Source organism: Benincasa hispida, chromosome 3 (genome assembly GCF_009727055.1).
Source record: "Benincasa hispida cultivar B227 chromosome 3, ASM972705v1, whole genome shotgun sequence".
In the NCBI taxonomy this organism is placed as follows: Eukaryota; Viridiplantae; Streptophyta; class Magnoliopsida; order Cucurbitales; family Cucurbitaceae; genus Benincasa; species Benincasa hispida.
The window spans coordinates 4,289,566-4,311,843 of record NC_052351.1 but is presented as its reverse complement, the minus strand read 5'-3'; the positions used below and the strand labels follow the sequence as shown (position 1 = coordinate 4,311,843).

The window sequence follows — 22,278 nt, the reverse complement described above, 5'->3', positions numbered from 1 at the left end:
TGGGACTAGGAGAAATAATTCTGGCCATTTACCGGATAGGGAACAAATTTACCGGATTCTTTGAATAGACTGGTTGAACCAGTTGAGGATTTGCACCAAACATCGTATCCAAATCTGAAATCTGCTGTTGGAGATAAGCCAACCGTTGTCTCACAAAGCCAACCGTTGTCTCACATCATCTGGGTATTGGATCGAATCACAAGCGGCTGGAAACGGGGCAGCCACTGCCGGCTAGAAGGAGGTCGCGGGCATACGTGAAAACCCCAACCGGATGGACTGCTCAAGGTGTTCGTCGGCTCGAGGTTGTTGGTCGAACAGACCTAGTATAGATGGATCGACCGTGTTTGGTGTGGCTCCTCGTAGGTCGAACGAACCTAGCATGAATACGACCAACGCGAAAGGCTGCGACGGCGCGGATGGCAGCGACCCATGGATTGAAACGACAGGATCTGCTCTTGTCTGTCCGTCGAAGATACATCTGGCCTCGATCGGTGCGGATTGTGGCAACCCACGACTTGAATCGATCGAAACTATACCTATCCGGCGAAGATTCGTCTGGGTTCGATCGGCGCTTATGTCTGGTGTGGCGACTCCCACCAATGCCGACTCTCCGTCGACTACAGTTGGATGGCAGAAATAAACTCCAATAGGGCTACTTGAAAACACTCCTTCACGGTTGCTCGAATTGCAATCTTCATGTCAAAACTCGAAGTTCCATCAACAGAAGATGACTGTGGTTGGTTCTCTTCCATAACGGCCGCTCGAATAACAGTCTTCATGTCGAAACTCGAAGTTCCATCAACAGAAGATGGTTGTGGTTGGTTCTTTTCCATAACGGCTAGGATTTCGTCGCCTAGCACTGATACCATGTTAAAAATAAAAGAAGAAGAAAAGAGAATGACAACACAGTTACGTGGAAACCCTAGTACAGGGAGAAAAACCACGATATAGAGATCTTTTCTTATTATTTTAATCTGATACACTGAATACATAGGGACACACTGTATAAACAGATAGTAGGAAACCCTAGGGGTCTACACAATTACATAAATGCCCCTAGGTTAATAACCCTATTTTCAACAAAAATTCATTATGCTTTTCTTTTTTCCTTTGCAAAGGTATTAAATTTTTTTCTTCTTTGGAAAATATTATTTCATGAGTATGGATATTGAATATCTGAAATTTAAATAACTGGATCTTAAATGTGTCTCTATTTAGATATACAAAAATACTATTGTCTGAAAGTTAAATGAATGAGTTTGTCTTACCAATTTTGTATATAGAAATCAAAACTAAATAATTATTTAATCAAATACAAGAAAACAAGTAACGTAGTCATAATTAAATTTAATATTTAATATATTGTTATATTGATTAATTATTTAATCAACTAAAATATCTTTAAACAAATATTTTTATATTTAATAATAATTATTATTAATAATTAATTAATATTAGACTATCGGAAATTCCATTGCTCCGTGAACAAAGACGTAAAAGAGAGGGGGGGAAGATCATAAATATTGAGTGGTTATAGACACAAATACATTGTCTCATGTCATAAATATTTGTCTTTTTTTTAAAAAAAAAAAAAATTATAGAAACTCCTGCTTTTAAAATTAAAGCTTATACAAACATTACATATACAGTTATATACCTATATGTATATGGTTTTCCTGCTTTATGTGAAAACGTTTTGAGAAAAAAAAAAACCATAGCAATAAAAACAAAAAGTTTTTTTTTTTTGAAAAGGAGTGTAATAATTAAAAGCTTAATTTGAGCCTTCCTTTTTGTGTATGATAATAATAGGCACCAAATGGTCCAATTAATTTAATATCCTAAAAGATCTCCACAGTGATTAATAAGGAAGGATTAATTTACAAATTAAATTCAGGGGCATTAAATGAGAAAGACACGAAATTAAGGATATTTAACCTCATCCCATAATACTATATCTAGATTGTCTAATCAACAATCAAATATGGTTTGAAATGAAATTGGTAAACCCCAAAACAAAGCTCATTCTTTCTCACCATTATTTTCTAACTATATTCAACCTCTTAATTCCAATATGATTCCCATATTCATATCATTTCCTTACATAACTACCTAACAGATATGGCATTTCATTCGTTGTTTTTCACTTTAAGTACACCCAAATTTCCCAAACATTCTCATTCCATCATTCCATTGCAGCAATGTTGTCTTCTTCTTCATCTTCTTCATCTTCTTCAATCCTCATCTTCTTCTCTCTCATTTTGGTTTTTTCTCCATGGCTGTCCTCTGCTACTCTTCAACAGAGCTTTCTCCAATGTCTAATCTCCAATTCACAGCCCGAATTTCCCATTTCTGACGCCATTTTCACTCCCAACAACTCTTCCTTCTTACCCGTCCTCAATTCCTACATTAGAAACCTCAGATTTCAAACACCCACAACCCCAAAACCACTGGTAATCATCGCAGCCAAACACCGATCCCATGTCCAATCAACCGTTATTTGCGCCAAACGCGTTGGCTTACAGATCAGAATCCGCAGCGGCGGTCATGATTACGAAGGTCTCTCTTACGTCTCCCAACAACCCTTCATCATCCTCGACCTCTTCAACCTTCGAGCCATCAATGTCGACATTCCAACCGAAACTGCATGGGTTGAAGCAGGGGCTACCATGGGGGAGCTGTATTACGCCATTGCTAAACAGAGCAAGGTCCATGCCTTCCCTGGAGGCATTTGCCCAACGCTGGGAGCTGGTGGGCATATTTCAGGAGGTGGGTATGGGAATATGATGAGGAAATTTGGGCTTTCCGTTGACAATATTTTGGATGCAGAAATTGTAAACGTTGAAGGGAAGATTCTAAATAGACAACAAATGGGTGAAGATTTGTTTTGGGCGATTCGTGGTGGAGGAGGAGGGAGCTTTGGAGTCATTCTCTCGTGGAAGATCAAATTAGTTCAAGTCCCATCAACTGTGACGGTTTTTGATGTTGAGAGAAAGATTGAAGACGGAGCAACAGATGTTGTTTGGCAGTGGCAGAATGTTATGGACAAGCTGGATGAGAATCTGTTTATAAGATTGATGTTGCATTCATCCAAAGGGAAAAATGGGCAAAAAACAGGGAAGGCTACGTTAGTTGCTCTGTTTCTAGGGCCATTGGAGAAGCTTATGGAGATTATAAATCAGAACATACCCAGTTTGAAATTACAGAAAGAAGAGTGTATTGAAATGAACTGGATTGAATCGGTTCTGTTTTGGGCGAATTTCGAAAATGGGACAGCTCCAGAAGCGCTATTGAAGAGGGAAACCCCATCTGTACAATATCTGAAACGAAAATCAGATTATGTGAGAGAACCCATTTCAAAGGAAGGGATTGAAGCTATATGGAAGGCGATCATGGAGACGGAAGAAGTGGGTTTGACATGTAACCCTTACGGAGGGAGAATGAGCGAGATTTCAGAGACGGCGACGCCATTTCCACACAGAGCAGGGGTGAAATTCAAAATGCAATACTCATCAAACTGGAAGGAAGGAGGGGATCAAGAGGCAAAAGAGGAGATGGAGTTGGCGAGAAGATTGTACGAAGCGATGACACCATATGTGACGAAGAATCCGAGAGAAGCGTTTCTGAATTACAGAGACATTGATGTAGGAAGTAGCAGCCATTGGAGTTTGGAAGAAGGAAGGGTTTATGGGGAGAAGTACTTCAAAGGAAATTTTGAGAGATTGGTGAATGTGAAGACGAAGGTTGATCCTCAAAATTTCTTCAGAAATGAACAGAGTATCCCCACTCGTTAATTTCTTCTTGTTGAGGATGAATGGATGGATATGGTCATCTTCATATATTCATATAAACTTTAGCTTTCTTAGTTATGTTTTTTCTCGCTATTAATAATTTAATACTTTTTATTAGTACTTTTCTATAAGCTAGAAAAAAAAAAAATTCTATATCAACCTAAAATTATCAACTAATAATTAGATCAATTTAGACGGTGAAATTTACATCCTTTGAGATTTTATTTAACTTTATATTTAGAAATTTAATTTGAGTCGATTCATTCTTAAATTTTCATAAGACTTTTGATTATGATTAACTTTGATTTTGAAAATCAACTAGGTATTATATAAGCATGTAGAATTCATCAAATATCGGTTTTATAAATTGAACTATTAAAATAAATGTATGGACCATTCTCGAAGAAAATTATGGTTAAGTCTAAATTTATTCATTTATTAAAATTTAAAGATTTAATTGATACAATTATAAGTTTTATGAAAGGTACTTCAATGGAAAGTAATGAAGGAATTGAAGGGTATAAATTTATATGTTTACAAAAGTTTAATGTATAAATTAATACAAATCCTAAAATTTGGGATATAAATATATTTTTTTCAAAATTTTATGTATTATTACTAATAAAGATTGATTTCCATATAAGAATTTGGGGAATTAAACTAAAAGAATAACTAAGCAAGTACCTCATCCAACAAAAACACAAATAAGCATTCTCTCCCTTATTTCCTAAATAGAGGAATGTCAATGTCATATTAATCTGAGATTCATATTCAAATCATTAAATGTTACTTTATATAACTTGGCCAATATAGAAGAGATTTATATAATCTCAAATGGAAATTAAAGATGTTTGCTAACAACACTATTTTGATTTTGGTCTTTTATTTTTAGTTTTTAAAATTAAATGTTACTTTTAGTTTTTAAAATTAAATGTTACTTTTAATTTTTATGTTTTGTTATTTATTTTTATCAATATTTTTAAAAAATGAAAAATTTGTTATTGATGTTTAGAATTTGAATATGAATTCATGTATTTATTGAAGAAAGATGAAAATTATTATTAAAAGATTTAGAGTAAACAAGTATACATCTCAAAAATATAAAATAAAAATAACAACATTGTTATAATGGGATATTATTTTTTTTTTTAATTTTAAAAATTAAGTTTATAAACACTTTTCATTACTTTCAAAATTGAATCCAAAAGAAAAAAGAAACATGCACACACGGAGTTTTTATTTTTATTTTATTTTTTAATTCAAGAATTGATTAGGGATGACGATTTCCCAGTGCCTTTTTAAATATAAAAAAATATATTTAAAAATATTTAGCAAACACTTCTAAAACTTTTTGCTATAAAATATAAATATTTTTTGTATTTTTCTATTTATAAGAATTTCCCTCATTTCTTATGGATTGAATTCCTGTAATTCTCCAATCCGAATTTTAATTGAGTCTTGGGGATGAGGGGAGATCTTTATTCCCGACCCCAATTTTTTAATATACTAATATATATAATATATTTTTTAATATTATTAATAACATTTTTAGGTATATATTATTGATAACGTTAGACAAACTTTAGTTTTTTATTTATATAATAATTTAATTTTGTATTATTTACAATAAAAAAATACTAATTATTTTTAATTAGTCATTTAAATTTTAAATACTGCACACTGGTTGATCTTTTTCTTATCATATAGTTTTTTAGAATGAAAATTTAATTTAAGACATAAACCTCCTTTCCTTAAAACTAAGACTTATCTAACTATTTTTAAATCTTTTGTGTTTATTTATTTATTTTTGGGAAAGTGTTTTAGAAAATTTATCACCTTATTTCATGAGGATTGATTTACATAAGAATTAGGTAGGGATGATAGGGCTGAGGCGAGGGGATACCCTCCCCATTCCCGTCTCTGTGGAAATTTTTAATCCCCATTCCCACCTCATTCCTTGTTTTGGGGTCGGGAATCTCTGTTCGAAGATTCGAGTTCCCGCGGAGAAAAATCTCCACATTTATTTTATTATTTTATTATTAAAATTAACTAAATTTAGTATTTACATTGAAATTGTAAATTGTAGGTAAAAAGTTAGTATTTGTATAACATATATTTGTTTAAATTAATAATTAAAGAATATTTTGGTGCTATGGATTTTTAATAAAAAATAAATTTATTATATTAGAAAAAAATGGACTAAAACAATAGTTGAAAGCTACCCTTTTAGTAGTTTATACAAGTATATATCTATATATCTATATATATATATATATATATATATAAACGCTTAAAAAAATTTGGGGCGGAGGCTGGGCAGGGATCCCCTTTCAGATCGGGTCGAGAATCCAACCTTGCGGAAAATTTTACCATCCCTAGAATTAGGGGAATTAAATTACAAAGATATATTTTCTAATTTTTTTTTTAAATTACAATGACCGACGAATGGACGTGCAGTGGTCAAGTGACAGGGAAATGGAGCAATGGCAGGCGACAAATGGTGTGGATAGTAATGTCGGGAGGGGAAGGTTGTTGCAAAGGAGAATAACTTTAGGGTTTTTTTTTTTTTTTTTTTTGTATATCAACTCAATCAAATGCATATCATTAAGTGTAACAATTGAAGGAAATTTTCGGAATAGATCCTTTGAGCGGAAGCAAAGATCGTCCCAAATTCCATTTTTATTGAATATAAAGTTTTACAGTGGAACAACAATAAGATATCCATTTACTTAAAATTACAACATGCTTTTAAACAATCATATAGGGTTTCAGAACCCCTTAGCTTTGAATAACCATTTCTTCAAGAGCTCCCTCGTACACGCCACAAATGGAACACCTTCCAAGCGGATCTCCTTTTTCAAGAACATACACCACCACTCAAGAACCCTCTGTATTCTCTTGGGATACAGGATTCAAGCAAAAGTTGTGGGCTTTGCTTGAATTCTTGGAGGAGGGAAAGGAGATGAAGAGGAGGAGAGGGAAGAGAAAAACTTTTATTCTCTATGAATGTTCCTTAGAAAGAACACCTCTTCTCTTCAAGGAAGAAGATCATTCATTCAACTTCTTGAATCTCACATTAGATAACTTGAGAGAATGAAGGGAGGAGTTATAACTCCTTCCCTTTTTATTAATTTCAATTAAATTAATAAAATAAAAACTATATATATATATACACACACACATATAATAGTTATCTTACTATATATATACACTATATGTTATATCAAAATATAACATATAGCCTATAGTTTTATATTGCATTAAATACAACATAAACTATAGATTTTATTTTCTCTCAACAATACATGGAATTTAATATAAATCACATTTATATTAAATCCACTTAAATAAATCTCATCCATATAAATGATATTTGGATCATATCCAAATATTTAATTCATTTCAATATAAATCATATTTATATTTAATTACATGAATCTCATTCATATAATTGGTATTTAAATCATATTCAAATGCCTCTCAATAATGTATCAAATACATTATAATTAATTATATCATATATAATTAATTCCCTCAATTAATTTGAACACCTCAAATTAATCCAAGGATTAAATCTCAATTAAATCTTTGTTGAGCTACAAAGGGGACCTTATAGACCTGTAGATTGAATCTCCAACGGTACTTGGATAATTAATAAACTCTTTAATTAAATTACCCGACATCCGTTAATTGTCGGTCACCAAATACCGCACTTTTCGCACTACAGATAAATTTTTGTGTTCATTGGATATAACCAATCAACAGAGCGATGACCTAACTCCTTAAGTATCATTGATCCCTCTAATGAACAATAAGTCAAAGTCCCATTATGACCAAGTCCCTCTCGAACCAAGAGAGAGTGTGGCCACTATACTTGGAATCAGCCCTTAAGGGAGCAATTTATCTACTTACTCTTGCATTGGTGATAGAGTGAACTCCATCTTGTGCAGCTATGTTTGTAGCTCTCCAGTCAGACGAATCCTCAAAATGGTAGGTTTGTTGAGTTGGTAATTTGGTCATTCCCACCCATACAAATCAAAGAACCGCTTTCATGAGTAGGAGTTCACAACTCACCCAGGATTCAGGTCATGTCACATTTGGTCATCCTAGTGAAATGTAAGTCTCTATTATTAACAACATTATATAAAGAGACTAATCATTTTATGGTCCGATCTTATACAAACTCTTTGTATAGGATACCCTTGCTCACATGTCTCCATGTGAATGATTAGGATTAGATCATTTGTAGCACTTTACAACACTTGTAATACCTACAAAGCGGGTCGTATCCGTAGTGTCACCAAAATAAGGTACACAACCTTATTCATCTTCTACAGACCGTTTAGGTTATTATTTAAACAAGATCCACTTGTATGTCTCTACATACTTGTTTAAATTACATGAAATAATCTCGGATCTTAGTTTATTAGATTGAGTATATGCTTATAAAATAACACTTATTTTATTAATAACAATATGTTTATATAAATTTTACAAACTACGAGATTATAAGGAGATTTAGGACACCATTCTCAACAACAACAATATATCAACTAAGTGTATTAGCAATATATCAGTCAAACGCATCATTATCAAGTATTTTAAGTGTATATCAAAAGTATATCAAATGTATATCACTAGTATATTAAGTAAATAAGTTAAATGCATCATTGTCAAGTTTATCAACAATATATCAATCAAGTGTATTAAGTGTATATTATTAGCATATCAAGTGTATATTAGTAGTGATCAAGCGTACATCAAATATAAGACATGGGTGTATTAAACACCAATTAATAAATGTTTGATTAATTGATACAATTAAAATGATGTATATCAATAGTATATCATCTTAACATAAGGTATATCACTTAACGAATATAATTAATAATGAGTATATTAATAGTAGAGGGTATTTTAAACTTTTACTCTTTTAATGCTTAGGTTGGGCCACGATTTTGCTAAATCTGCAAAAAGGAAAAAGTTTGAGACAAATGTGCAAATTTTATTTAATTTTTTACCATCCATCCATGCAATTGCCCCCGATATAAATTATAATTACAAGGATATGGAACTAATTTTAGGATATTTGTTCTCGTCCAAAAGCACACAAGATTATTACCTAATCAAAATCCAATATGATTTGGATCACAAATTATTTCCTTCTATAATTCCCCTCACAGAGAAGACATTTACAAACAAAGAAATAACAATTCAAGTAATTTCCATAACATCAAATCCAAAAAAAAAAAAAAAGAAAAGAAAAAAAATCCTATTTAATGAGGATTTCGTTTTTAGTTTTGTATTTTTTAAATTTATACTTATTTCCTTTTATATTGGAATTTCACCTTAGAAAATAAAAATACTTGATTTTCTTGTATTTTTTTTTAAGAAAAAACAACTTTTTGTAAATTATTAATTTTCTTTTAAATTTCAAAATTCAACTTAGTTTTTGAAAAATGTTAGTATACGGTGAATAGGTAAATAGTGTCTATATAAACCTAGTTTTTAACAATTAAAACCAAAAAAATAAAAACTATCAAACGACCTGCTAAAAAAGGACTAAAATGATTGTCTCTGTTCTTTACATAAATCTTCGTGTCTAAGCACACCGATATTCACAAACATTCACATTCCATCATTCCATTACAGAAATGTGGTCTTCATCTTCATCTTCTTCAACCCTCACATTCTTCTCTCTCATTTTGATTTTCTCTCCATTGATATCCTCTGTTTCTGTTCAACAGAGCTTTCTCCAATGTCTGACCACTACTTCACAGCCTCAATTCCCCATTTCTGACGCCATTTTCACTACCAACAACTCTTTCTTCTTACCAGTCCTCAACTCCTACATCAGAAACCTCAGATTTCAAACACCCACAACCCCAAAACCACTGGTAATCGTCACAGCCAAACACCAATCCCATGTCCAATCAACCGTTGTTTGTGCCAAACGAGTTGGCTTACAGATCAGAATCCGCAGTGGCGGCCATGATTACGAAGGCTTCTCTTATGTCTCCCAACAACCCTTCATCATCCTCGACCTCTTCAACCTTCGAGCCATTAGAGTCAATATTGCAAAAGGAACTGCTCGTGTTCAAGCAGGGGCTACCTTGGGGGAACTTTACTACGCCATTGCTAACAAAAGTAACCTCCATGGCTTCCCTGGAGGCGTTTGCCCAACTGTGGCTACTGGTGGCCATTTTTCCGGGGGTGGGTATGGGAATTTGATCAGGAAATTTGGGCTCACCATTGATAACATTTTGGATGCTCAGATTGTAAATGCTGATGGGAAGATTCTAAACAGACAAACTATGGGGGAAGATTTATTCTGGGCGATTCGAGGCGGGGGAGGAGGGAGCTTTGGAGTTATTCTCTCATGGAAGATCAATTTAGTTCCTGTTCCATCAACTGTGACGGTTTTTGATGTTGAGAGAAAGATTGAAGACGGAGCAACAGATGTTGTTTGGCAATGGCAGAATGTTATGGACAAGCTGGATGAGAATCTGTTTATAAGATTGATGTTGCATTCATCCAAAGGGAAAAATGGACAAAAAACAGGGAAAGCTACGTTGGTGGCTCTGTTTCTAGGGCCAGTGGAGAAGCTTATGCAGATTATAAATCAGAACATACCCAGTTTGAAATTACAGAGACAAGAGTGTTTTGAAATGAGTTGGATTCAATCGGTTCTGTTTTGGGCAAATTTCCCAAATGGGACAGCTCCAGAGGCGTTGTTGAGCAGGAAAATATCATCTACACCTTTTCTGAAGCGGAAATCAGACTATGTGAGAGAACCCATTTCAAGGGAAGGGATAGAAGCCATATGGAAAGCGATTATGGAGGTTGAAGAAGTGGGACTGACATGGAATCCTTACGGGGGCAAAATGAGCCAAATTTCAGAGACAGAGACGCCATTTCCACACAGAGCAGGAGTGAAATTCAAAATCCAATACTCATCAAACTGGAAGGAAGGAGGGGATCAAGAGGCACAAGAGGAGATGGAGTTGGCGAGAAGATTGTACGAAGCGATGACACCTTATGTAACGAAGAATCCGAGAGAAGCGTTTCTGAATTACAGAGACATTGATGTCGGAATTAGCAGCCATTGGAGTTTGGAAGAAGGAAGGGTTTATGGGGAGAAGTATTTCAAAGGAAATTTTGAGAGATTGGTGAACGTGAAAACAGAGGTTAATCCTCAGAATTTCTTCAGAAATGAACAGAGTATCCCCACTCGTCGTTCATCTCTTCTTGTAAATGAACAAAGATGAAGGATTTCAAGTTTCAATTATGATATGTTATGAAAAAAAGAAAAATAAGTGGGGGTAGCCTTAGCTTTGAATGAATGCTTCTGAAACTTGTATTGCTGATTCTGATTGCATTTCTTCTAAGAAAACTGTTTCTTTTCTATACGGGTTTTCTACTTGCTACAAATATGTATAATTTGCATTAGAAAACACCCTATTCCTAACTTTCGTCATCATAAATCCACTCAAAAAATGCAAAAATTCAAAATAAATAAATAAATATATAAATGTTGTCAAATTGAGGAACTCCGCGGATAATAATAATAATAATAGTAAAATATAACTAAACTTATAAATAACTAAAATTATAATGTTATGGAAATAGGAATAATATAAATAGAAAATATGATTTTATAAAAATAGAAAATATATGAAAAAAAAATTTATTCTCACCAATGTGCATAATTTTAAGATCCATCAAATGTCATTATTTATACACAAAGTGACCAGTAGTATGTGGACTTACATGGACATCAATTCTGAATTATTATATGACACATGAACAACATGAAAAATGACACAACTTTTAGGATGGTAAGTATTAGACATATATTTTTATGATATTTATAATACTCTCCCTCATGTGCCCATATATATATATATATATGAATTATGCATCGCTAAAACCTTATTAGGAAAAACCCAATGAAAAAAAAATCACAGTTAAGGAAAAAAAAAGTACATATTTCATGTATTTACTCCCTCTCACAAAAACATGACTTAAGATCTCTGAGTCGCCGCATTTCAATATTGTGCACCAATTTTTAAAAAGTTGCAATTGGTAATACTTTGTAAATAAGTCTGCAGGTTATCATTCAAACAAATTTGTTGTATATTGGTGTTATCATTTTCTTCAAGATCATGAGTGTAGAAAAACTTCGGTGAAATATGCTTTGTTCTATCTCCTTTAATAAATCCTCATTTGATTTGGACTATGCAGGTTGTGTTGTCTTTGTATAATATTGTTGGAAGATTTTTATTAGAAGATAAGTAACACGTTTCACGAATGTGCTGAGTCATTGACCTTAGTCATACACATTCTCGATTAGTTTTGTGAATTGTAAGAATTTTAGCATGATTTGAGAAAGTGGTCGTTGTTGTCTGTTCCAATCGCCACGATATAGAAGTTCCTCCACATGTGAACAAATAACCTATTTGAGATCTAGCTTTGTGTGGATCAGATAAATATCCAGAATCTACATAACTAACTAAATCAAAATTTCATTTATTTGAAGAAAACAAACCCATATCGATTATTTCTCAGAGATAATGGAGTATATGCTTAATAACGGAGAAGAACTATATCTAGCAAATAAATTTACTGAAAATGCAATATTTGGTCTTGTGCTATTAGCAAGATACATAAGTGTACCGATTGCACTAAGATATGGTACTTCAAGATCCATAAGTTTTTCATTATCTTCTCGAGGTCGAAATATATCTTTCTTTATATCTAATGAATGGACTTCCATTGGAATATTTAATAGATGTGTTTTGTCCATATAAAATCTTTTCAAAAATTTTTCTATATAAGTTGACCGATGAATAAATATTTCCATCTACTAAATGCCCAATTTGCAAACCAAGACAATTTTGTTTTTTCGAGATCTTTTATCTCAAATTTTTTCTTAAGATATTTTATTGTTTTTTGAAAGCTCTTTAAGTTCCAATTATATTCAAGTCGTCAACATATACAGTTATAATAGCAAATCCTTATTGTGATTTTTTTATAAAAGCACATAGACATATTGAATTATTTTGATATTTTTCTTTCAATAAATATCCACTCAGGCGATTGTATCACATCCGTCCTTATTGTTTCAATCTATATAGTGATCTTTGTAACTTTATTGAATACAAAGTTATATATATTGAATTATTGTTTCAATATATATATATGTTTCAGGTACCTTAAATCCTTATGAGATTCTCATATAAATATCTAATGGAACACGAGACATACGCAGTAGAATAAGAACCTAATTACACTTTAATTGCTTCTAATCAAAAGGAAATTAGCATGCAATTTGAAGAAAAAACAGTAAATTAACTTACTTTTGAAGCTCCCGAAAACCGCTTTTCCTTGTTGAATATCAACCCAAACTCTTCCGGACCACCATTAGAGTTGACTTACTATCCTCTGGACTCAGAACCGGATTGTGGGACCCGATGGATGAAGAAAACTGAGAGAGAGAAAAAAAGATGAAAAATATGAATGAATTTGGGTTTGGTATGGGTTTTCTTTTTCTCCAAAAATGTGATTTTTCCAGCCCAAATTTAAAAAAATAATTTTGGAAAAATGGCCAAAAGTCTTTCATCCATAATTGAAAGCCCATTTTATAGAAAAACTATGCAACATTTGCATGAAACAGATTCATAAATACCAACACCTAGAATCCACTATGTAATTGGGCTTAATATCTCCACTATAAGCCAACACCTAGCCCACTATGTTGTTAGTGGGATTATCCAACAAAAGTTTGGATTTTCCCACTAACTTTAGTCAAAGAGCAACATAGTCATTTGGTCAAAGTCAAACTTTGACAAAAAAGTCAACATTTTGACTTTTTATGTTTTTTCCGTGTTGACTAATTTTGACCTCCCAAGCATGAATCCGCATTCATTTTCTCGAAATTCAAATCACATTTGAATATAAGGTTGGTCAAAGTTTGATTTTTTAAAGTAAAAAAGTCAACTCTTCGACTTTTTACATCTTTGACCATTTCCATTATTTCCATGCTTCCGATTATGAACATATTCATATTCTTGATATTTTAATCACATTTAAATATTAAAGTTGTATCTCTAAACTGAAAAACCAACCACTATATCACATATATTGTTGGTTTCTCTCTCTTCACCTAATTCGAACAATTCGAATTATTTTATCATACTATTCTAAGTTTATTCTATATGAGCTAATAGGGGAACCTAATGGACCTATAGATCATGGGCTCCAACGATCCGAGATTAGCTAGCTAAACTCTTTAGACAGAGCTAATCAACATTCGTTAACTAACGCGTCATTCCACTATAGTCCCATAGTTGCACTCCCCTCACTATAGATATATTTGTGTCCATTTGATATAACCATGATTAGTAAGCTAATCCTTCACAGATTGTTCGTAATCTCGGCTGGGTCGTAAAAACTGTTTTACCCCCAAGACTATATCTTGTTCCTTAAGTTCCACTGATCTTCCAATGAACAATTGGTTCAAGGTCCAACCTATAAACCGAATCCCTCTCGGGCCAAGGAGAGGGTGGGGCCCCTTGTTCAAGACCTGGATTCAGTACTAAAGGGAATAATCTATCTACTATCCTTATAACGGGTAGGAGTGAATTTCATCTTGCACCTTATGTTCCCAGCTATCCGCCTGATCTTACCCTTGAAATGGGAGGCTTATTGGGCCAGCGATGATGAGCTACCCTCACCTATGCATATCTAAGGATAATTCAGAGTGAATAGGAGTTCATAGTTAGCTCAAGATTAAGATTAAGTTATCTAGGTCATCAATTAACGAAATAGTCAGTTTTATACATAAAATGGCATTTAGAACGTAAAAAGTAACTATTTCATGGTTCAGTCTTATGCAAACTCATTGCATAGGATGCCCCGACTCACATATCTCTATATGAACGATTCAGAATCACATCGTTTGTACTAACTACAAATTGGGCCGCATCCATAGTGTACCCAGAATAAGGCGCCCAATCTTATTCATATACTATAGACCATTTTGGCTATATATTTGAACTTGATCCACATTTATGTCATTACATAAAGTTTAAACTACATTAAATAGCCTTAGGACCTTAGTTTATTGGATTCAAGATTACAATTTCAATAACAACTTTATCGAAAAACAAAACAGAATATGTTTATTAATTTACAAACTACGAGTTTTAGGACATAAAATCCAACAATATCATTATCAAGAGATCCCTATAAATATATTGTGGTTACATCCATGATGCATGTCCAAACTTTCATACACAGTCAAGTTAATTAAATATCTTAGTATTATTGCATCCACCACTGGAGAATATGCCTCATCATAATCAATATCAAGTTTTGTGAAAAACTTTGTGCAACTAGTCTTGCTTTGTATGTTGTGATCTCATTATTTTCATTTCTTTTTCTCACAAATACATATTTGTATTCCACAGGTTTGACACCTTCTTGTGTTCAAACTACAGGTCCAAAAACCTGGCGTTTTGAAAGTGAATTTAATTCTATCTCAATAGCTTCTTTTCACTGAAGTCAATCTTTTCTATGTCGACACTCTTCAATAGATTTTGGTTCAGGATTCTCATTTTCAGATATAATATCAACACCAACATTATACACAAAAAATGTTGTGAATAATTACATTAGTTTGATTCCATCTTTTTCCTATCATGACATACTTTATTAAAATCTCATTATTATCTCTAGGTATTTCATCTTCCTCACTAGTCTTGTCGAGGATTTCTTCCAGGGTATTTATATCTTCAACCAAATATTTTTCACTATTAATTATTTTTCGTTTTTGAGGATTTTTATCTTTGGAATTTACTAGTCCACTACGTTTCTGGCGTGTTCCAGACTCATTTGTGACAACTTATTGTGCTGGAATTTCAATTTTTTATAGAACATTTGCAGCTAGTATATGTGACTTAGTTACTTTCTTCGCATCTATCAATAAATGCATCTGATAATTGATTTATTATATTTTGAAAATGAATTGTTTTCTGAACTTCAAGTTCATATTGATCTGGCGAGGATCTAAATGAGACAATAACGATACATTCGATGCAATTTCTTTTTCCAATTTCTTAATTTCTCCTCCTGATGTTGGAAAATTTGTCTCATTAAAATGACAATCAGCAAATCGTGCAGTAAATACATCATTTGTTAGGGGTTCAAAATATTTAATAATTGATGGGGAATCATATCCAACATATATTCAACCTCATTTAAGGACACATCTTAGTGTGTTGTGGTGGAGCGATTGGAACGTATACTGCACACCAAAAAATTATTATATGGGAAATATTTGGCTCATGACCATAAGTTAATTGTAATGACGAGTATTTATGATAAGTTACTGGCCTAATGCGTACAAGTGATGCTACATGCAAAATAGCATGTCCCCATGAAGCTTAGCTCTCATAAGTAATGGTCTTGCAATTAATTGCAAACGTTTTATAGATGATTCGGCTAAATCATTTTATGTATGAACATGAGCTACAAGATGTTTAACACTCATCCAAATTGACATACACTAATGATCAAAAGCTTGGGATATAAATTCACCAGCATTATCAAGACAAATGGTCTTAATTGTATAATCAGAAAATTGTTCTCTTAACTTAATTATTTGAGCAAGTAATCTTGCAAATGCAAGATTTCGACTTGATAATAAGCACAAGTGTGATCATCTACTAGATACATCTATTAATATCATAAAATATCTAAATGATCCACTTGGTGGCTTAATAGCTCCACATATATAACCATAAATTTGCTCTAAAATATGCATTCTATTAAATGTTTACAACAAGCTAAAATGAATTAGATAAAATAGAAAAGGGATAAGAATTACTAACCTTTGAAGAACTTTTCTTCTCGTAAGATTTCTCCTCTGCAAAAGGGTCACATTGCAGGTGATTCAGTCCCCACTTTAGATTGCAATGGTCTAATTATTTATTTGCCTTGAGAGCAAACATCACATGATAATTCATTAGATTGAAGAATCTTCTGTTCTTCAAAGGGTATCCATTTGAATTCTCAATAATTCTCCTTATCATTATAGATTCTAGAAGACCCAATCAATCATACCAAATTATAAATATGTCTGGATTCATGAACTTCAGGTTCATTGTTGCATATGTTTCGATTAGTCGTATATAAGTATAATACAATTCAGAAGATAAAACAGACAATTTTTCCAATATACATTTTTTATTTAAGATGGTAGAGATAATATATAGATATTCCACATTATTCTTACCATCAATCTTAGTATGATAACCATTGTAACGTATATCTTTAAAACTTAGAAGATTTCTCTTTGATTGACTGGAGAACAATGCATTGTTAATTGTAAATTTTGTTCCTTTAGGCAAAATAATATTTGCTTTTCCAAAACCTTCGATCAAGTTTACAGAACTTCATTTTGTATTTACTTTTGCTTTTAGCATTATCAATTTGGAAAAATATTTTTTATTTGTAAGTATTGTGTGTGTAGTTGCACTGTCTGTTAGACATAGATCTTCTTTGCTCATTTTTTAAACACCCAACATATGAAAATGATCCATGTTTCTTCATTAAAAGAAAATAATTACAATAAGAAAAATAACACTTAAAATATACAAAAGTTACTAAAAAAAAATATGAAGATAGATAAAAGAAACAACAAAGTCTAGATATTATCAAAATGAAAAGAAACATTTATGTTTCATCAACTGCACTAATATTCTCTTCAGGAGATTCAAAGAAGTCTGCTACATCCAAATTCGTCATATGGGATAGGTCAAATATATTATTATCATGGTATGTAAAATTTACTTCCACATTTTCCCATTTTCCTTCAGAGAAACTTGATAGAGGTCAACTAAGTGTTTTGACATACGATAGATACGTAACCAATAGTCAGTCATTCTGCATCGGAAGTATTTATTTTCAACACTTTTTGAACTTTTATCTTGTGGATAGGGTTGACAACGGGGGAAAATGCCCCATTTATATTTGTATTTTTAATCAATTATTTATTTAAAATCAATTAAATTTTGGTATTTAAATTCAAATTTTAGATATTTGATAAAACTAATATTACTACTCTTTTATTTATTTAAATTAATAATTAAAAATATTTTATATTTAATAAAAAGTTTAATATAATTATATTATGAAATAAATTTTAAAAAAATTAAAATAAATATGTATATATATTATTAAAATTTATTAAAAAAAATATTCGAGGTGGGGTCAGGGACGGGGATGTGGCGGAGATACAGTCCTCATCCCTGATTGGGGACCCGTTTTTTATTCCTAGTTGACCCCCATCCCTAGTCAAACTAATGATTCCCCACCTCGAGCGGAGATTTTTGCCAACCCTACTTGTGGAGCTTTTCCTTTGTGATCATCATTTTGTGTGGTTTTTTTGAAATTTGAATTATTAAAACGACCACCACGAAAATAATAATTATTTCTTCCTCTGCCACGGTCACGACCTCGACCGCGACCTCACCTCGACCACGATTATTATTAAAATTCACGGCATTCACTTTATGGAATGGTATCGTTCCAGTTGGTCGAGATTCGTGATTTTTCATCAATATCTCATTATTTTGTTCGACCATGAGAAGACATGAAATTAATTTTCTCTCGATATTGTTGTTGCAGGAGCATATTCGAGACATGAAATGTAAAAAATGTCTTATCTAACATATCAGCATCAATAATTTTTTCTCCGCATAACAATAATTTTGAAGTGATTTTAAATAATGCGAAATTGCAATCACTTACTGATTTAAAATCTTGTAGCCTCAAGTGCATCCTCTCATAACGGGCTTTAGGAAGAATAACTGTCTTTTGAGGATCAACATTTCTTTCAAATTTTTCACAAGATACAGGGATATTTTATTGTAAGATATTTCATTTTTAATCCCCATAGAGATGATGACGAAGGAAAATCATAGTTTTTGCTTTGTCCTGGTGGAATGTCATATTTCCTTTCTTAATTGTTTTTCCCAAGTACATAACAGTCGGGTGGATTTTGGCATCGAGCACCAATGATAAATTATTATTACCATTAATGTCAAGGGCTGCAAATTCTAATTTTGTAAAGTTTTTCATGACAACATTATTACAAAATTTTGTATTCATATTAGAAATTTAATATTTACTAAATATGCAAAATAACATTTAATTTATTGATTATAATAAAGAGAAAAAAAACTGACCTACTTTAAGACGTACCTTCAGCGACGGAAGCAACATGAGTTCGTGTTGAGAACGTATTGTGAAATTGAGGAGCACAACGAATATGGAGAAAATATAATATATATAAATATAATATAATAAAATATATCTAAACTTATAAACAACTAAATTAAAAATAACTAAAAATATAATTTTATGGAAATATGAATAATAGAAATAGAAAATATAATTTTACGGAAATAGGAAATATATGATTTTTTTTTAATTCTCACCGACATGCATAATTTTAAGATCTACCAAATATCACGATAAGTGGTAAGTGGTAAGTAGAATGTGGACTTACATAAACAACGAGCATGAATTATTACAAGGCATATGGATAACATGACTTTTAGGACACTGAGCCTTGGATATCTATTTTTATGATATTTATAATAATAAAAGAGAAATTATTTTAAATGATAAAACTGTTGAAAATATTTATAAGATATAGCAAAATTTTAGAACTATCAATATCACTAATAGATACTGATAGACTTCAATTTATTTTTAGGACACTAGGATCTATCACCATCTATCATTGATAGTTATAAAATTTCATTATAAGTATTTTGATTTATTTTTTTATATTTAAAAACAGCCATAATAAAATGCTTTATCTATAAATGAGAAAGGACAGATATTACTTAAGCTTCAAGTATGAAGTGCCAGCCTCCAATGGTCAATGGAAATGCCTGGTTGTTTCTTTTGTTTTCGTCATCTTCCTCCCAACGCCATTTCAATGGGGATTCCAAATTCATTATTAATCCCAGTTCTCACAACCTTTCTTCTCATTCTCCCTTCAATGGCGGTTTCTGATCAAATCCCATCTCATCAAACCCTTCTCAAGTGTCTTTCCGATCATTCTGCGCCATCATCTTCTCCAATCTCTGAAGTTATCTTCTTCCCCGATAACCCATCTTACTCCCCTGTCTTAAACTCTTACATCAGAAATCTCAGGTTCGCCTCACCCACTACCCCCAAACCCTTGTTCATCGTCGCCCCAACCCATGTCTCTCACATTCAAGCCACGATTCTCTGTTGCAGAATCCACGCCCTAGAAATCAGAATCCGAAGTGGTGGCCATGATTACGACGGTCTCTCTTATGTCTCCGATTCCACATTTGTGATCCTCGATATGTTCAATCTTCGATCTGTAGCTGTCGACATTGAAGACGAGAGCGCGTGGGTGGATTCGGGAGCAACCCTTGGCGAAGTTTACTTCAAAATTGCAGAGAAGAGCAAGATCCATGGATTCCCAGCTGGGGTTTGCCCCACGGTTGGAGTTGGAGGACATCTCAGCGGCGCCGGATACGGTAATTTGATGAGAAAATTTGGGGTTTCTGTGGACAATGTAGTCGATGCTTTAATTGTTGATGTAAATGGTAGGGTTTTGGATAGAGCATCAATGGGAGAAGATTTATTTTGGGCAATTAGAGGAGGAGGTGGAGCTAGTTTTGGTGTCATTGTTTCGTGGAAGTTTAAACTTGTTCCTTTACCTGAAACTGTCACTGTTTTTAGAACGGAGAAAACCATGGAGGAAGGTGTTGTAGATATCTTGTACAAATGGCAAGAAATTGCTGATAAAATTGATGAAAATCTATTCATAAGAGTGGTGATTCTTCCTGTAAATAAAAAAGCCCTAAAGACAGCAAAAGCCAAGTTCATTTCCTTGTTCCTTGGAAATGCACAGAAGCTGTTTGCGTTAATGTCTAAAAAGTTGCCGGAATTGGGTATTAAGGTTGAGGATTGTATAGAAATGAGCTGGATTGACTCTGTTCTGTTCTGGTCAAACTACCCAATTGGAACTCCACTCAATGTCTTGCTAGAAAGGCAACCAAAATCTGAAAAGTTCTTGAAGAAGAAATCAGATTATGTTCAAGAACCAATCTCAAAGGCAGACCTTGAAGGAATGATGAGGAAAATGATTGAACTGAAAAGACCAGCGCTGACTTTCAATCCATATGGTGGGAAAATGAGTCAAATTCCAGAGACGGAGACTCCATTTCCACATAGAGCAGGGAACAAATACAAAATACAATACTCAGTGACATGGAAAGAAGAAGGAGATGAGGCTGCAGACAAGAATGTGGAGCTGATCAGAGAGATGTATGAGTACATGACACCGTACGTTTCGAAATCGCCTAGAAGTGCTTATTTGAACTACAGAGATGTGGATTTGGGAGTGAATGGGAATGGGCATGCAAGCAGTTGGGGAAGAAAGTACTTCAAAGGAAACTTTGATAGATTGGTGAAGGTGAAGAGCATGGTGGATCCAGATAACTTTTTCAGATATGAACAGAGCATCCCATGTGTTGAAGCATTTGATTCTAATGGCAGAGCTGAGAGCCTTTGAAGTTTGAAGTGTGCATTGCTTGGTTGAAAATTGAAATTCATTCCCATATTATTTCTGGGATTTGTGTAATGAAAAGCTTAATTATCCCACTGATTAATGTTGTATTTGTAATTTGTTAATTGTTTTACCTATAAAATAATAATAACAATTAGAAAGAGAAATGTTAAAGGTTGCATTTTTCTTTCATGAATGGGCCATACCTTTGGACTTTTGGACTGATCTTGTAAGAGCCCAAATCTATCTTTTGTAAGAAAAATGGATTGGTTTATTACAATTGCACCCAATAAATTTTAATTTAATCAATGACAGCTCTAAATTATATGATTTGCTACAATTATACTCTTAATTTTTCAGTTTGATCAATTACTCCATTTCTATTTTTGTTATTTGTTGCAATCAATCTCGTGGGTTAGCATTGGATGTTGTACAATTAAAATTTTGATATTAATATCGACATCGTTATTTTAATTCTTGATTTTGAATGTTTCTCAATAATGATGTCAAACCTATTAATTTACGTCATGTCAATATTTTAATTCCTTAATCTGCATCAAAACTTGATCTCGATATCATCTTTATTTATAAATATTTTTTCAATTATTATTTAAATATTAAATTATGAATTTCACTTTCACATTATAGTTCAGTTCATCTTGTCAATTTTCTTTTTAAACTTGAAATTTCTTCGAATGTCTAGATATTCGATGAAAAATTCTTTGTACCATGGTTATATTTCATCTTTTCAACAAGTTTAGTAATGAGCATAACGATCCAATTGTTTCGATGGAGAGAAAAACCTATGATTAGCTTTTTAGTTGATCAAATTAAATGTTGAAGAGTGTACATTATAATAAACCTCATAAT

General features: G+C 32.6%; 3 protein-coding genes across 3 annotated transcripts; all 3 read left to right on the top strand.

Annotated features, from left to right (window-relative positions):
• Positions 1–2,169: 2,169 nt before the first annotated feature.
• On the top strand, positions 2,170–3,894 carry LOC120074271 (berberine bridge enzyme-like 14). The gene has a single exon (XM_039027345.1). It carries the CDS (start codon positions 2,199–2,201, stop codon positions 3,789–3,791), a length of 1,593 nt encoding a protein of 530 aa, XP_038883273.1. The 5' UTR covers positions 2,170–2,198; the 3' UTR covers positions 3,792–3,894.
• A 4,940-nt stretch (positions 3,895–8,834) lies between these two features.
• Positions 8,835–11,056, top strand: LOC120073072 (berberine bridge enzyme-like 14). Its single transcript, XM_039025681.1, has one exon. The coding sequence runs from the start codon at positions 9,443–9,445 to the stop codon at positions 11,054–11,056; it is 1,614 nt and encodes a 537-aa protein (XP_038881609.1). The 5' UTR covers positions 8,835–9,442.
• Positions 11,057–19,709: 8,653 nt separating this feature from the next.
• LOC120074761 (berberine bridge enzyme-like 14) lies at positions 19,710–21,717 on the top strand. The gene has a single exon (XM_039027995.1). The coding sequence runs from the start codon at positions 19,744–19,746 to the stop codon at positions 21,412–21,414; it is 1,671 nt and encodes a 556-aa protein (XP_038883923.1). The 5' UTR covers positions 19,710–19,743; the 3' UTR covers positions 21,415–21,717.
• Positions 21,718–22,278: the final 561 nt, after the last annotated feature.